General features: G+C 36.4%; 1 protein-coding gene across 1 annotated transcript; it reads right to left on the bottom strand.

Moving 5' to 3' along the window:
• LOC120195722 (N-acetyl-D-glucosamine kinase-like) lies at positions 1-14,940 on the bottom strand. The gene is made up of 9 exons (XM_039197656.1): positions 14,937-14,940; positions 14,300-14,305; positions 8,868-9,082; positions 8,141-8,288; positions 7,473-7,664; positions 3,490-3,618; positions 2,016-2,185; positions 1,070-1,200; positions 1-340 (listed from the first exon to the last, which is right to left on the bottom strand). The coding sequence occupies exons 3-9, from the start codon at positions 9,076-9,078 to the stop codon at positions 260-262; spliced, it is 1,062 nt and encodes a 353-aa protein (XP_039053587.1). The 5' UTR covers positions 9,079-9,082; positions 14,300-14,305; positions 14,937-14,940; the 3' UTR covers positions 1-259.
• Positions 14,941-15,543: the final 603 nt, after the last annotated feature.

The following is a 15,543-nucleotide window of genomic DNA, read 5'->3' as shown; positions in this document are numbered from 1 at the left end:
ATGAAAACAAATCACATTGCAGTATATGGACCCACTGCTCTTTTACAATTATCTATTCATATACTTATACACCTTTGACATGGAATACGAGCTGTTCTACACAGTAGCAATCTTAAAACAACCAAATCTACGGTATGCCAGTGGAATCTTACAATGCCAAATAAATAATATATCCAAAAAAGAAATATGCTTAATGCCCTTCATCACTTAGTTTTTCTCTCTGTCTATTCTTGTTGCTGTACAATTGAAATCTGAATGATCATCTTCGGTATGCTTCCTCAACACTGTCTTTCATGAATTCATTCAACGCTAGCAATGCTGCACCAACTGCAGGCTCCACCTGAAATGCATACAAGAAAAGCTAAAAAGTAAGCTATTATTTATGCAAAACACCGTTTTTAGAATTTGCCACGAAGACATCCATCCTACACATCCCTGCACTAAAGAACTACCATCTGCCGGTCTGTCATCTATGATACTAAGTGGCACACTTCTAGGCAAACGACCTATATTACTCAGATTTGGAGTGAATGTTGAATATGGGCACGTATCACACGGGGGTATGTTCAATGTATTTGGTGTGTCTTGAAGAGCCTTTGAAGAGTCATCCCCATACTCTAGTCCAATTACGTGTCAGGCATGGGTGTCGGGTATATGTACTTCAAGCAAAAGATTGGCAGGGTACAATCGATCAGTGTTGGGTGAGAAGTTATATGCAGGAAGCAGACCAGCTTAAACCTCCCCCATGCTGTAACAATTAGTTATCAAACAGTATTATTAAGATGGTGTAGTGTAGACCAGCCAATAGACCCACTTGGGCAGTAGCAGTTTACCATTCACTCATCTCATCTTCTTGTAAGTTTTGGCGATTCGATCTTAACTCCTATTTATTCCTAAACATCAGTTTTTGCATTTCGCATCTCCTTTAGATTTCTACTTTGCTTAGTAACAAGAACATGTGATTATTTTTGTAATTGAAGTGGCCAAAAGAAAACTGGGAGCTATTCAAATATAAAAATGGTGGAAGGCATTTGTACTGAACACTTAGACTATATTAAATTGTTCTTACCTTTGGTCTAATTGCAAGGGCACCGGGGTAGTCTTTGGAGATTAAGTTCATGACTTCTTCTCCTATGTCCCACCTCTGGTTTGCTTCAAGAACTCCACCAACCATAACAAGAGGAAAGTAACTTTTTCCATCTGCAAAGATTGAAGCATAGAAATACAGAAATTCAGCTGCCATAATCTAATCAACCAGTGGCAGAGCTAAGGGACAGATTTCCAAGCTATACATTATTGCTTGAAAAGCCCACAATTGGTGGTTTGCAACAACAATATAGCTATGATGATCGCAGCACTAGCAAGTAGTGACCATAAGAATGGACCACATATTTATGTAAATGCTCATTCAAACAAGAAAAACAAGTTATGCCATAGAAATAAAGGGATAAACAAAAAGAAACAGAACTACTTTTCATCGTTATACTCGGAATCATATGAAGTGAGTCAAGTAGATTAAGATTCAACATTTTTTTAAATGTCCCATGAAATTTAAGAAGATGCTTAGCGTGTCAAAAAGATACTGTAAAAGATTTTGACAAAAAAAGCGTGCTCATTACAAGGGTATATGATTTCAAGCTGCAGATGAGCATTTGCAAGCACAAGATGAGCACTGGACAATGGCCCTTATAACATAAACTAAACAATAATTTATTCAAAGACCAATCATTTTTTGGTCGAGGAGAGAGAATAGACCCTTCATTTTGTGTTTCATACTAACTGCATGATTTCTCATTGAGGCCTACAAAGTCTCCAATTTTATTATATCTGAAAGGTATAGCAAATAATCATATGTTCTCAATATATTCAGATTTTCAGCTAGGGTGAAATATCTGTGCTAATTTTTATCATTACTGTATTATTTGACACTACAAAAATTGCTTTGCTTCTAAATATATGAATAATTCAACCCAAAAAACCTCTCCTCTATTGTAGATTTGGCTAGATACACATACCTGCACCACACAGTCCAAGTCTCTGAACAACAGCTTTCACACTTAAAGCCAACTCGTGAACAGCCTCTTTCAAAATCTTATTTGCAACTTCATCACCAGCCTCTGCACAAGAGACAACAACCGGAACAAGTGCAGCAATGCGAGCCCAGGATGGATCTGCATAAGTCCACCTAAAACGATAACGAAATATAAAATGAAATTCGACATTTATTGATAACAAATCCATGAAACTTATATTAATCTTACCCACACACTCTACTTGTCAGAGAAGAGAAAATAAGTTCCCCACAAGATAATTTAGTGGTGAGAGAGTAGAGAGGTCCTTAAACAAGAATTAAATGGGATAACTGAATCCATCCATAACCTTTTAAAATTAGTTCTATTTCATCCATGACCTTTTAAATGAAATGTAGCACCCAATGAGCTATTAAATGAAATGTAGCACCCAATGAGCTATTAAATGAAATGTAGCACCCAATGACCTATAATAGAAATAATGTCAACTTTCTATCATTAGCCATTGGACAGTTGAAAAAAATGGTCCCATAAGCTACTGGGAGGAAAGAAAAAATGCTGTATCAAATGCACAAGTCTCCCACTATAAGAAGGGTCCAGGGAAGGTCTTGATGTTTGCAGCCTTCTCCTGTGGCACAGAGAGGATGTTTTCGAGGTTTGACCTGTGACCAAGCGGATAGCAAGTAAACACTTGGCCATTGAGCCAAGCACAACCTTCAATCATTACTCTTTTTGCAGTTTCATTTCATTTTTTAGTTTCTAATTGCAAGTAGGAAAGGTTCAATGTAACCCACCTGACAGAATGCATTAGAAATTGTAAAGGAAGTTTCCATAGGAAAAACACTCATGATAACAATTATGGAAAGTGATATAAAACACAATGGTATAAACAAAAAAGACAAATCCATACCATTAACACAAATTTACATATAGTCAATAACTAGTTTATCATGATAAAAGTGTGTTCTATAAGTGCTGGAAGGAGTTTTAGAGATTTACGTAAAGGTGTTTAAGAATGGAAAAAGAAAGTGAGAAAAATGAATATGATGAAAATAAAAAATAAAGAAAAATGAATTCTACATAAAGATTACAGATCGATAAAGTGCAATTTACATTTTTTTCCTCCCAAAAATTTGCTATACAGCCCGACACCTCTAGCTTACATGGTCTCTTTTTTTTTTACTTCTTATTTTTAAACTAATGGAAGGATCATCTTGACACACAAATGAAAGGCCATGAAGGATAATGCAAGAGTTGATGGACAACTGAAAACTGCGATTTCTTAAGTCCCTTGTGAACCAGTTTTCTGATTTATTCAAATCCTTAAAATTTTTCATCACAAATTGCAAAGAGATGCTAGGAGGCAATTATTGGGCGTATATTCAAGCATCAAGCCATACACAATGAAGGACAATAATTTCTAAAAATAAATAACCATTTACAACAATCAGATAAATACCCAATTAGTTCATCTGCAGAAGAAAGACCAAGTGTCCGCAAAATGGTAGATGTAAGCATCGAATGTGGACCACGACCATCATGAGCTCTAATTACAGCAGTTAGTGCCTGCGCAGCTATTCCATATCCACTGCATGAAAAGGAATGAGCACACATAGAAAGGTACACTTGTAACAGGTCATACTACAAGGCAAATGAAGAAGAGAAGAAACAGAATTAGCAACATATTATCCATCAATGGACTATCAATAGGAGCAATAAGAGATCATGTTATTATCAATGAAGCAAATAATCCTTAAAGCTACTTTGGGTTATAACAGTTACTAAAAGAAAGAACACTATGAGGGCTTTATAGAACACCTGTAAAATCTAATTTTCTCAAATTATGTTGCATATTTCGGCTAGAAATTTTGCTTCGTCAAGTCTCATGCACTTATTTGCACCATTCAATGCTTGTGCCAAATTGTTTATAAAGCTACTCAGTTAGGATTATAAGAGTTACCTAAAGAAAGAAGACTGAAAAAGGCTTTATTAAACAGGTGTCATATCTTTCTTTCTCAAAATTTAATTGGATATTACAGCTAGCAATTTTGCTTCTTCAAGTCCTTATACACTTATTTGCACCATTCTACAAACGCAGGCATTTGATTTATTCATCCTCTCTTTTTCCATTTCTACACTTGATTCTGATTTTATTGACATCTCAAAGAACCGATAGCTGCATAGGGTACAATTTCTCTCTGTAAAAAGAGATACTATTAAAACCAAAGAAAGGTATGGAGAGAAGAAGTGAAAGTTAAAGACCATAAAAGGGTTCTAGACAGTGTATATTTCAGGATTCATCTCTAGGAAACTTTGCTGTCTTTGCAAATAACTCAAACAATTTCAATTTTATTCTAAACAAATTCAGCAATCGAATTGAAAGAGAAGCTAGTAAATGTCTTAGACTAGTGTTGTTTCCATAAAAAAGGAAAACAATCATAATTATGAAATTCATAGGCCAATAATGCAAGAACCATCAACTAACAAATTATGCAATTCAAAACTCATGGCCATAACCCATTGAGTGACCTTAGTAGTAAAAGGGAGTGTTGTTCTCTCTAGAGGTCCCAGGTTCGAGCAACTGCATTTGCAGGGTGAGTGTGGGTTCATTGTCAATTGGCTAAGAAAATTTTGAACAGATACTACTTTGTAATCACCCCAAACTAATAATAAAAAGCTCATGGCCATATTCTCTACCATGGTAGAAAATGACATAGAAAACCAAAAGATCATTACATTCAGCACATGTCAAAGAATACAGGAATCATGATAATTAATATTGCACTGATTTGAGACCTTAAAGATACAATCCTTCTATGTTCATTTAGAATATATTTCTTTTGGTACGCTCAAATGCATTAATTGGTGACAGTACTCTACTTCTAAATAATGGAAAAATGATTGCACAACAATTCAAACTATGTGAATAAAAACAATTAACCAATAATATGTGACATTCTTATTACCTAAGTCATCAAAAGATTGAACAAAGTTTCAAATAGATTTTTTTTAAAGGCTGAACTTCTAAAGAGATTTGCCTTGAACTCAATTTTCCCCTCCAATAAAGCAAATCTCAAGAAAAAATCTTCCACAAACATCACCAATCAAACAACTTCGTGTCTATACAAGGAAAAGAAAACATATTCCTGAGGCTGTTTTGCAATCAGATGCTTGCCAAGAATTGGATTTTGGTCCAACTGCCGAAATAAAAGAAGAAATCAGTAAGTCCATTTCCCCTACTCTAGATGACTTTCCTATTGCTATTAGAAAAGGGGTTAGATAGTGCACCAAGCATCCTATTGAAAAATTTGCTGGTTATAATTCATTGATGCCGTCTTTTCAAGCTTTTACAACAACCTTGGATAAAGAACAGATTCCCACAAGCATAGTTGAAGCTCTAAAGGATTCAAAATGGAGAAGGGCTGTTAAAGAGGAAATTTGTGCACTAGAGAAAAATGCTACTTGGACCGTTACAGAACTTCCTCAAGGAAAAAAGGTTGTTGCCTGTAAATGGATCTTCACTGTAAAGTATAACTCCAATGGTAGTATTCAACGATACAAAGCTAGACTAGTGGCCAGAGGCTTTACGCAAACATATGAGATAGATTTCACAGAAACTTTTGCACCTGTGGCAAAGATGAATACTGTTCGAGTACTCCTATGTTTGGCTGTAAATTGCTATTGGAAATTACACCAACTTGATGTAAAAAACGCTTTTCTAATGGCAAGCTAGAAGAAGAAGTCTACATGAAGTTGCCACCTGGCTTAAAGTATGTTGAAGGAAGTAACAAGGTTTGCAAGCTCAACAAGTCTCTATACGGATTAAAACAATCACCGAGAGCTTGGTTCGAGAGGTTTACTAGAGTCATTATGAAAAACGGCTACAAGCAGTCCTTCGCCGATCATACTCTTTTCATCAAGGTAACTTCTACAAATAAGAAAGCTATCATTATTGTGTACGTGGACGACATAATTCTTACCGGAGATGATGAAGAAGATATTTGCAATTTGAAGAAGTTGTTAAATGAGGAATTCGAAACCAAGGACTTGGGAAAGCTAAGGTATTTCCTAGGAATAGAGGTGTCAAGGTCAAAAGAAAGACTTGTGATCAACCAAAGAAAATATGTACTTGATTTACTCAAAGAAACTGGTTTTCTTGGTTGTAAGCAGATTGATACACCAATGGAGGCAAGCTTGAAATTTAGCAAAGAAGATGGGTCCTTAGTAGACAAAGAAAATTTTCAAAGATTAGTTGGGAAACTAATTTATTTATCCTTGACAAGGCCAGATACAGCCTTTCCCGTAAATATGATAAGTCAACACTTGACTAATCCTACTGAAGAGCATATGACAGCAACAAATAGAATTCTCAAGTACTTGAAGAAAACTCCAGGACACGACTTAATGTTTAAGAAGACACAAGACAAAACTGCTAAAATTTTTATATACTCTAGTTGGGCCGGAGACCTTACTGAAAGGAGATCCACTAGTGGCTACTGCACCTTTGTTTGGGGTAACCTTACAACTTGGAGAAGTAAGAAAAAATCTGTCGTTTCAAGAAGAAGTGCTGAAGCTGAATTCAGAGCACTAACATTAGGAATATGCAAAGGAATTTGGCTACTTAAACTACTGAAAGAACTTGGCACTAATCAAGAGGATCACTATGAAGTCTTGTGTGATAATCAATCTGCTATTCAAATTGCCAAGAACACAGTTCAACATGATCGGACAAAGCATGTTGAGATTGATAGGCATTTTATTATTGATCAAGTTAACAAAAAGACAACCACACTTATTACATTCCTTCAGAAGAACAAGTTGCAGACATTCTTACTAAGACTTTGCCAAAGTCTGTTTTCAATAAATTCCTATTCAAGCTGGGATTATACAATGTATATTCTCCAGCTTGAGGGGGAGTGTAGGAATTATAGAGATATGATTTGTTACCATTCCTTTAGTTAAGGGATTCTGTAAATAGTTTTCTACAATCCCTTATTTTAAGGGATTGTATCTTCTAGGATTAGTATCTTTCCTTACTTGAGTTTCCTACTTTAGAGAGATAATTTGTATATAAAGTTGTAATCTGTCCAATTGAAAATAAGATGAAAATATAGAGAATTACTCTGATTTCTACAAATCATAAAATCGATTTCAGTAAAGTTTATGCGTCGGCTCCAATTCAAATCCAAATTGTTAGCCAAAATATATTAATTTTAGACTTAAACCTTTAAGCTCCATATTTAAGTTCCCAAAAAGGCCTTAACCCTTAAGATTTGTGTCAACAAAACATCATTAAAAAGACTTCTAAAAAGTAACTAAATAGAAGATAATTCTAACAGTCCCATATGGTAGAAACCCAAATGTCTTGAATTGAATAGTAGAGAAAACTATACAATAAAAAAGGAAGCTAAATTCTCTTGAAAGGAAGTCACAATAATGTACCTTCCCCAATCACCTAGGACAGGTCCCGCACCAGCCGCTCTAGCTTCTCTGCCACCTTCTATGAATCCATAGGCAATGGTTCCAGTACCAGCAATTAGTACACAACCATGGAGCTTACCCATTGTCCCACTAGCCAAAGCTGCGACAGCATCATTTCGTACATAGAGCTTTACTTGGCTGGGGAATATGTCTCTAAACAAGTCATCAAACCGTAAAGTGTTATTTACATATTCATATGTAAAACAAACTTCAGATAAAAAGAGAAGCAAAAGGGTTAATATAATTATCATATCAAAATTTCAATATTATGGGTGAACATCATACAAATGAAGCATTTGCCAAACTTTCACACAAAGTATTCATAATTCATTTAGCGTGGATCTTCCTTTCAACAAACATCTAAGATATTGCACATAAAAAAAGAATCACCTGGATTTTCCTGAAATTATTATTAATTTAATCATAATCTCAACTTCAATTTAAATGAATGTTGTCTATCCCCAGAATATAAAGACAGTTCTCTTTTACATGTTCCGAGTTAGCTATGACAGTTTTCACATTCATTCTGGAATCATTTTAATTATGTTGAGCTTAAAAAAACCACCAGTCTCAAATTTTCTACAGTTCTGCTATATTCAAACTGCGTGATGTGCAAATAGAGAACAAACCTAAGCCAAGTTAATATTCTTTCTTGGTCTGTAGGGTGGTTAACACCAGATACTGCTAAACAAACAGCTCGAACAGCAGATCGATTAGAACCAGATTTTGAAAGAGCATCAGCCATTACTTCCTCTAATGTTTCCCGGGCAGCAGTTTCTGTAATAAAAAAAACAATTTGATAACCCAAGCATTGGCATCAACTATGTCTGTTTTGTGGGCAAAGATAGTGAAGTGCTGCATTGATCTTGTCCAACTATCATAGATAATTCAGGCAATTACAATCAAATATCATAACGCAACTCATGCTCTACCTAATCCTCCCTTCCGCTATTTGTTTATTTGATTCTTCAGAAGTTCCTAACACATTTCATTGAGAATGGATTAACAGCTAAAGTGTTTCAAATAATCAAACAAAGTGTTCCAGAAAAGCACAACCCTGCATTTGTTTGTCCACAAAGTGTTAAACCTTTAATGCCTTAATATCCAAAATGGTGTAAGTCGCTTAAAAATCCATGAAAACATTATTGTGTATGGCTTTCAAAGGTGGATAACTAAGTTCTCAGCTGATAACACTCTCATGCCTTCTAAAACTAATGAATTGGAAACCTAAAAAAAGCTAATTACCTGTCAATTTCTGAGACAAAAAGAAAAACAAATAAACATTAAAACCCTAAGCTTAAAAAACAACCGTTAAAAAGAGGGAGAAGGAGATGGGGGAAGAAATTAAGGAAATACCGCCAACGCTGTTATGATTAGAGCAACCGGCGATGGCACGAGCGAGAACGGGAAGAGGGTCGGGAAGGGGGTCGGAGAAATGCATAATCGGCATGCAAATGCAGACAGTGGAAGTGGTTCCACCGTCCAATCCTAAAATAACCGGGCGGTTGGTGGCCATCGCCACTTCGTGCTCGAAGTCCCAGATTTCACCATTCCTATATCTCTTCATTCGTCTAATTTGAACAGCCAAAATTGTGATCAGAAGGAAATGCAGTGAGAAAAAGGCAAAACTGAAAGCATTTTTTTTTGGTTTAAGAATTAAGACAGCAATCTTTTTCTTAAGGAAAGAAATCGGTTTGGTGGAACTGGCATATTGAATCAAATTGGTCAATCTGTACACATTACATAAATGTTTTTAAAACATCATCAACTTATTATAAATATTTATATAAGATATTTCTATATCGTATCGTATTATTATAATAAGATTACATATAATAAAAAAGATATTGCGACGGCCAATGCGCCAAGGGCTAAAATGTGTGATGCTTGCAATGCTTGGATTGGATTTTGATCACCCCATCCCATGCCTTTCAATTCAATTCAATTCAATTCTCACCACCAATTTTTAATTTATACTCAAATTAAATTATTTTTTCTGTCCAGTGCGGACCTGATAATTATGAAAAAAATATTTTATATTTGTATATTCATATTTTTATTAATTTGATCCTTTATTTTTTAAATAAATAAAAATAATTATTATTTAAATAATATAATTTTCAATATTTAAGTTGTCTCATCTTATTCATTCGATGTATGATCACTGCCCGCTGTTGTTGAATATAAAATTTTTTAACGATACAAGTAAACGATGGCATTATTGTTTTGAGTCGTCTTGGCTATTGGAGGATTCATACGAGGCAGAAGTTGCTAAGCTGTGGAATGAGGCTGAGGGGATGCTAACTACAAAGCTTCAGCATGTTAGTCGGGGACTAGATGCATGGTTTCAATGTATTTGTATAGAAAGGTAGTTACTTCTCATGATCTTCACTGGAGGTTGGGGGAGTTAGTTGAGTTAGATCCCATTAATGATGTCTTGGGAGAGATGATCCATGTGAAATTGCAATTAAATCTAGATATGGATAAATCGAAACTTTATTGGGAGCAACAAGCTAGAGCTAACTGGCTGCGTAATGGGGACAATAGCCTTTTTTCATAGATATGTTTCGAGTAGGAAAAGGCACAATCACATTGATTATTTGGAGAGCGAAGTGGGTGACCATTTTGAGGGGAGTGTTGAGATGGAATTGCATGCTCCTGCTTATTTTATGTAGTTATTTTCTTCATTCGCTACTGATATTGATAAGGAGATTTTGGATGGCATTCATCAGAGTATTTCGCAGGAGATGGACACAGATATGGGTAGACGGTTTTTAAGGAAAGATGTTTATACTATAATAAAATCCATGAGCCCGTTGAAAGCCTCAGGTGAGGATGGTTTGGGTGCACTGTTCTACCAACGCTTTTGGCAGAGGTTGGTGCAGAGGTTGCAGATTTCTGTATAGGTCTCCTTAATGGTCAGAATGACATGAATTTGGTTAATCGAACTCATATTGTCTTGATTTTGAGAGTATCCAACCCGTCTAGGTTGTCCCAGTTTCGCCTTATCAGTTTGTGCAACGTGCTTTTCAAGACTGCGTCAAAGATGTTGGTGAATCGAATGCAAAACTTTCTAGATGTTTTCATCGATGAGTCTCAGAGCGCTTTTGTTTCGGATCGCCTGATTACGAACAACATCATTGTGGCCTGTGAAGTTTTGCACTCTTTCGTTAGAAAGCAAGAAGATATGAAAGGATACTTTGCACTCAAACTTGATACGAGTAAGGCCTACGATAGAGTGGGTGGAGTTTTATTTGGGCGATTATGTTAAAAATGGGCTTCTCGATGAACTGGATTAATATGGTTTGGAGATATGTGACTTCGATATCTTATGCGGTTGTGATCAATGGCTCAGTGGGTGAGGGCTTTGTCCCTTCGAGAGGATTACATCAGAGTGATCCTCTAAGTCCCTATGTGTTCCTAATTTATAGTGAAGGCTTATCTTTCTTGTTGCACAAAGCTGCTAGTAGTGACGACTTTCGTGGAATAAAGTTGAATCAGTATATTCCATTGATAACTCATTTGCTGTTTGCAGATGATAGTTTTATCTTTGGTGAAGAAAATGCAAGGACAACTAATATGATTAAGGACATACTTAGGCGTTATGGGGAGTGTTCGGGATAGTTGATAAATTTTAACAAGTTCGGGTTATTTTTCAGTCCTAACGTGCACAATAACAACTGAAATAATGTGCATCATGTCCTTCAGGTATCTAATTCTTTTAACCCAGAGATGTACTTAGGTCTTCCGGTGATTGTAGGTCAAAGTAAGAGGGTGGCATTTACTTATTTGAAAGACTTTTTATGTTCTTGCACTCACAGCTGGAGTACTAGATGCTTGTTCCAAGGCGGTAAGGAAATGTTTATTAAATCAGTCCTGCAAGCCCTTCCCCTTTATACTATGAATTGGTTCCTCCTTCCAAAAGGTGTTTGCAAAGATATGGAGAGTATTATGAAAAAATTCAAGTGGCAAAAATTGGAGACGAGATGGGTTATTCACTGGTGTGTGTGGGATCGCCTTTGTCAACCGAAAACTCTTGGGGGCTTGGGGTTTCGGGATATGGAAAAGTTTAATTTCACTCTACTTCCAAAACAAGGTTGGCGGTTAATTCAGAATCTTAGCTCGTTGGGCAGTCGTCTATTTAAGGAAAAATATTTTTCTCATAGTGATTTTTTGTCCACTCATCTTGGTTCTCTCACCACCCTACTCAAGGGTAACGCTATAGATTGGTGGGAGACCATCGAGCTGGCATTAGAGCTAGAAAGGTCGATATGGGAGATGTACTTTTTTGAGTTCTGATAGAATTAAATTAGTGAGGCTCATACTGATGATCTAAGGAAGCATTTTCTACATTTAGTCTAGGGGAACCGAACAGTGATGGAGTATAAGTGTGAGTTCCTTCGACAGAGTAGGTACGTGCCCGAGTTAATCTCCACAGAGAAGCATCGTTGTTGTAGGTTCAGGGAGGACATCCCCAAGTTTTCACTGAGCTATCTCGCCAAGCTAAGATGGTTGAGAAGGTTTTGATCAGGAGGTCTAGATACGACATCATAGCCAAAGGACAATACACGAGGGTTACTGAGATAGTTGCATCATCACAGACTCCGACCAAGAGGTCCAAAGCTAGTCAGGGTTATGGGAGACTCACAACCACACATATGAGGAGGATTGGGTAGAGCTCGAATTGAGGAAGTAGATTTAATTTTAGGAGGAGACCCTTGACATTGGATTCAGGAACTAGTGCCGACGGGTCAACTAGAGGTTTCACTTACCATGTTTATGATCAGTACAAAAAGAGGCACCCAAAAACGTTCCAGCAGTGATCAAAGGGTTGCTATAGTTGCAGCTTCTTGGGTCACTTTACCCATGACTATCCAGGAGTATTGTGAGCGGCTCCGGCGATGACTCAAAATTCAACCTCATCTGTACTGAGAGAATGATGACCAGTGAAGGGTGGTAGTACAATGTCAGGATAACATACCAAAGAGACAGCCATGTTAGTGGCCGGGTTAGAGCCGAGAGTAGGCTCCAAACAGTATGCGGTGAGAGCTCGTGAGAAGTAAGATACGACAAACGTGATCTCAGGTACCTTCAACGTATTTTCCATTCTAGATACCTGATAACTCTATGAAATACCATGTTTTAAGGTATTTTTAATTAAGTTATTGATTTTCTAAAAGCAAATTCCATAACATTTAGAAGCATTTAGTTGCATTTATATCATGTAATTGTATTTGGTGGAAAACTCTTGCTGCAACATAAAATTATTGATTAAACTGATGTTGATGAGGAGAAGGGTCTTATTGTGGTGATGCGCAGAAAAATAGAGTAGTTGAGGAGAAACTTTCGCTATAGCATTATAGAGCAAAGGACAAAAAGTTTTCCTACGACAAAACTTTGCAGCAATTATTGGGCGCAGAAAAGGACAAAGGAGCTGATGTCACTAAACCAGCTGTCCAAGACTCATGTGAATGCACTGCCTTGTTGATATTTTCTGGACCACCTACCAATTTGCTTCATATTCACATGTAGGGTATGATTCCTAGGTTATAAAGGGATTTGTAAGGGCATAAAACACTAAAAATTCCACACTATAAATACTTAAGGATGACTACATTTAAGTAACTTTTTGGAGGATTTATTCTGAGCTTTTGGAAGAGAGGCGAAACACCATTTCCATCTTCTTCTTTCTTTCTCCATCCTTTTTTGTGGTGTCCTCCATAGCCGAGCTTGAAGGGGTAACTATTAGGCCCTCGAGAGATGCTAGCTCGCTGGAACGGTTCCCGACGGTGGTCCTAGGCTTCACGCCATCAATCCCTTGGGAGTTTTTTTCTCTTTGTGCTTTTATTTTCTTATTTTGATGGGTTTGTACTTAAAGATGATTTTGAATGAACTTAGCCCCACCATGAACTAATTTATTTGGTGATGGGTTTGTTATGGATGATGTGTATTTTATGTTAATGGATTATTAATATTTTCATGTTTAAATGTTGTTTTGTTTATTGTTTGTAGTTTTAAGTGCTTAGTCTTGTAAGAGCTTTAGAGGGATAGCCATTTTCTAAGTGTAGATACCTAATATCGAGAGAGTTATGTTTAGATACGTGAGTAAGGGGACTAAACTAGGATGGTTAGGTTCTACTCTACCTTAGAGATAAGGAGAGGGTTTCAAGTGACTAAAAGGGATAAAATTTAATTGATATGCTACTGCTATAGTTCACGCTGAGAGGTATTGCTATAACAATAGTTTTATCAAGTTCCGTACTAGAGATAGCCGAGGAACACTTCTATCAAATCTTATCGAGCAACATAGGTATATAATAAATTTTCACCATAGCAAATCCAACTAATTACCCCTATAGAAGCTTGTTTGTGTGAGGTTGTCAAGTCTTATTCTAAAGCTCACATTTATCTTGCCTAAGCAAAAATTTTCTTGTTAATTTCAGCATTAAATTAAACTCTTATTATAGCATAAATTTTTGTTACATTCACACTTCACAAAATTTTCTACCACAACAATACTTCTCACTTGTTCATACTATTCTTACCATAGTTAGAATTTCCTTCATTGTTTATATCATTGAACATAACTATACTTAGTGACACCCTTTTTGCTATAACATCTTTTAAAATCCCTCCAATATTCGTAGAGACAATACTCACTACTACTGAATTACTTGATCAACTGTGTATACTTGTATTTATTTTGCATTCAATTTATAACACTCACAGAACACACATAAACTTTTTGGCGCTGTTGCCTGAGATTGGCAATTGTCGATTTTAAAAACGTTTCGCTATAGGAATATTTCCCCCTTATTTTTGTATAGCTTTACTTGTTATTTTCATTTGTTTATCTTTTTAGGTTTCATTGGTGTATGACCTAAGGGCAACCCGAAAGACCACTACTACCTATAGTACCTAAGATCTAATAGCTTTTTAGACAAAGGAGACATGCTCACCATATTCAAGCAAATATGTATGCAATTCAAAACCAAGGAGTGGAGGATTTTGAAGATCCAAATACCGCAGAAAATCCTAATCCAAGGATTGTTGTCCGTCCACATGCTATGTGAGAGAACCTTGCTTCTATCTTGGATGATCTTGGTATAGTGGCATCTGAGATTCAAGCAACCCAATTTGAACTTGAACCTGTGATGTTCAATATGTTGAACTCGATTGGGCAATTTGGTGGTGCACCTCATGAAAATTCCAGGCAACATATATGTGCCTTCTTAGAGATGTGTGATTCATTCTGACAACAAGGGGTTCATGAAGTTATGTTAAAGCTAAAATTATTTCCCTATTAACTGCTTGATCGTATAAGATCTTGGCTAGGTGGGGTTCCATCTGGATCGATGGAATCTTGGGTTTACTTGTGTAAAAGCTTTTTGCTATGGTATAATCCGCCAAATATGAACACCCAACTCTAAAATGACATAGCATCTTTTCATGAAGCTGACGACGAGTTAATTTATGAGTATTAGGACCGATATAAAGGATTTATACGCAAGTACATGAACCATGGATTCCATGAATGGATCCAAGTTATGATGTTCTACAATGGTGTTAATGCTCCTAATCGGGTAATGTTGGATGCCTCATCAAATGGAACTTTGCTAGACAAGTCACCAACGAAACATTTGATATTCTCGATAGGAAATCAATTAATGATTACGAATTTTCATTTTACAGGCTAGGAACAGGGCGAAAGGCTCCAGAGACCTTTGAGTTAGATGCTAAGGACTTAGTGTCATCTCAATTGTTTGCCATCACCAACATGTTGAAAAATCTTCAGCGCCCTAGCAAAGTAAAAGAGGTAAAGGTGGACAATTATGCATGTATTTTATGTCGTGACAACCATTATTTGAGTGAATGCCCTGACAACAAGGAATCAGACAGCTATGTGGGGAACTTTAATAGGAACAACAACAACAACCCTTTCTCAAACACATACAACACTGGTTAACGACAACATCTAAATTTTTTATGGTGAAATCAAGGGAATAACAATACCAAAAACTCCACTCGACAG

This window comes from Hibiscus syriacus, unplaced genomic scaffold (assembly GCF_006381635.1).
Source record: "Hibiscus syriacus cultivar Baekdansim isolate YM2019G1 unplaced genomic scaffold, ASM638163v2 tig00117017_pilon, whole genome shotgun sequence".
NCBI lineage: Eukaryota > Viridiplantae > Streptophyta > Magnoliopsida > Malvales > Malvaceae > Hibiscus > Hibiscus syriacus.
This window is presented reverse-complemented; position numbering and strand designations above follow the sequence as displayed.